We start from the raw sequence: 1,480 nt of genomic DNA, 5'->3' as shown, positions 1-1,480 counted from the left end.
TTTTTAATTTAAAATGGGACAACGGATTAAGTACCGCAAACACACTTAACTATTTAATCAGACGCAGAACTTGTCGCATGACGGGCTCAAACCAAAAAACTTAAGGTTAGTATCCACCTCTTATTGCACTTAAACTAGAATAGAAGATTTTTATATATTATTTATTATACTATGTTAGACCCAATACATCTCAAAATACATTTAAGACTAATAAATAGAATTGAAAGCTTCATACCCTTTTTTCTCTTACTTTCCTTTTACCCCTTCTTTGATCGGGAAAGAAATTTATATAGCCAAAAAGAGGTTCATGCTAAGTGACACACCTCTCCTAAACTCATTTAGTAAATAATGGTGAGCTAACCCACCTTTTATTATATATATATATTGGTTGTTACATAGAATTTATCTCAAGTCTACCACATTCATGATATTTGGCCTATTTATTCATAAAAAGTAGAGTAAATGTATTTGATCACATTAAAATTATTCCGGCGCCTTCGAATATCATGATTGATGAGCAAGACCTAATAATATAATTCAAATAACCATAGTAGCAGGAACATCAATCCAGCTAAGGGAGATTTCAACTTCACCACATTCTTCAGCGTTTCTCAACCTAAGAATCATATCTTGGACAACATTTCCGTCCGACGTCAACCTAATGCAGCTCTCTCCGGCGAGAGAGTTTTCCCTCGACGGTTTGATTCTTGCTATGACAGTTCCGGCGGGAATGCCTCTTAGATCCATCTTCATGGCTTCAACAAAGTATTGTATGTCGAAAACTGCATCTCCCATTTTGTCATCTTTGTTAAAAGTGTCGTAGTCATACACTGTCTGAATGGACAACAATGGAAATCAATGAGATTGTTTTATTTAATTATCAGTTCTTATAAATTATGAAGAACTTACCAACTTGATTGGGAGATTGGGTTCTGAAATGGAAAAGGTTAAATCTTCATCTTCCCATTTGGGATTGACATCCTTCCTCACTACGTTTGTCCTCAGTTTCTGTAATCAAACAAATACACAAAACCCAGAAGAATTAGGTTATGATCAATGAAACAGAATCAAATGAAGGTCGAGACCTGTTGACCCATCTGGATGACTACATAAGGATCGCTGCTTTTGGTATCGCCAACGGGGAGATTATAACAGCGTTTTACTTGGACGCGTAAGAGACCCATCAGTTCATCCATTGGATTAGATCAGAATTGTGAAAACGCAGTGGTTCTTGTGCTCACGTTTGTGAATTTTCTGGTTTATTTGAAACAAAAGTGTTCAAAGGGGAGAATATAAAAGAGGAAGAAAGTTGCTAGAGGGACCGCTTATGAAGAATGTTCCTAGGGCGATTCGTAGCTTTAGTTTTAAGCAACGGTTTCAAAATATAAACATCATTTTCAAATAATTCATCTATACAACCCTATCAAATTATCTAACATAGGACATCTTCTAAAAACTTGAAAAGTAATCTTGTTTGATG

At 35.4% G+C, this 1,480-nt stretch overlaps 1 protein-coding gene across 1 annotated transcript; it reads right to left on the bottom strand.

The window, feature by feature from the left end:
- Positions 1–510: 510 nt before the first annotated feature.
- LOC124932251 (protein C2-DOMAIN ABA-RELATED 4-like) lies at positions 511–1,265 on the bottom strand. Its single transcript, XM_047472870.1, has 3 exons — positions 1,086–1,265; positions 910–1,008; positions 511–834 (listed from the first exon to the last, which is right to left on the bottom strand). Exons 1-3 carry the CDS (start codon positions 1,194–1,196, stop codon positions 538–540), a joined length of 507 nt encoding a protein of 168 aa, XP_047328826.1. The 5' UTR covers positions 1,197–1,265; the 3' UTR covers positions 511–537.
- Between the last annotated feature and the right edge of the window lie 215 nt (positions 1,266–1,480).

The sequence above is a fragment of the Impatiens glandulifera genome, chromosome 3, assembly GCF_907164915.1.
Source record: "Impatiens glandulifera chromosome 3, dImpGla2.1, whole genome shotgun sequence".
NCBI lineage: Eukaryota > Viridiplantae > Streptophyta > Magnoliopsida > Ericales > Balsaminaceae > Impatiens > Impatiens glandulifera.
This window is presented reverse-complemented; position numbering and strand designations above follow the sequence as displayed.

Bases quoted from the DNA above. Each gene is read 5' to 3' on its own strand.
- LOC124932251 (XM_047472870.1), bottom strand. From the start codon at position 1,196: ATGGATGAACTGATGGGTCTCTTACGCGTCCAAGTAAAACGCTGTTAT. The intron at 1,009-1,085 runs GTCTCGACCTTC...GTTTGATTACAG, and splicing joins TCATCCAGATGGGTCAACAG to AAACTGAGGACAAACGTAGT. The intron at 835-909 runs GTAAGTTCTTCA...TTGTCCATTCAG, and splicing joins CCAATCTCCCAATCAAGTTG to ACAGTGTATGACTACGACAC.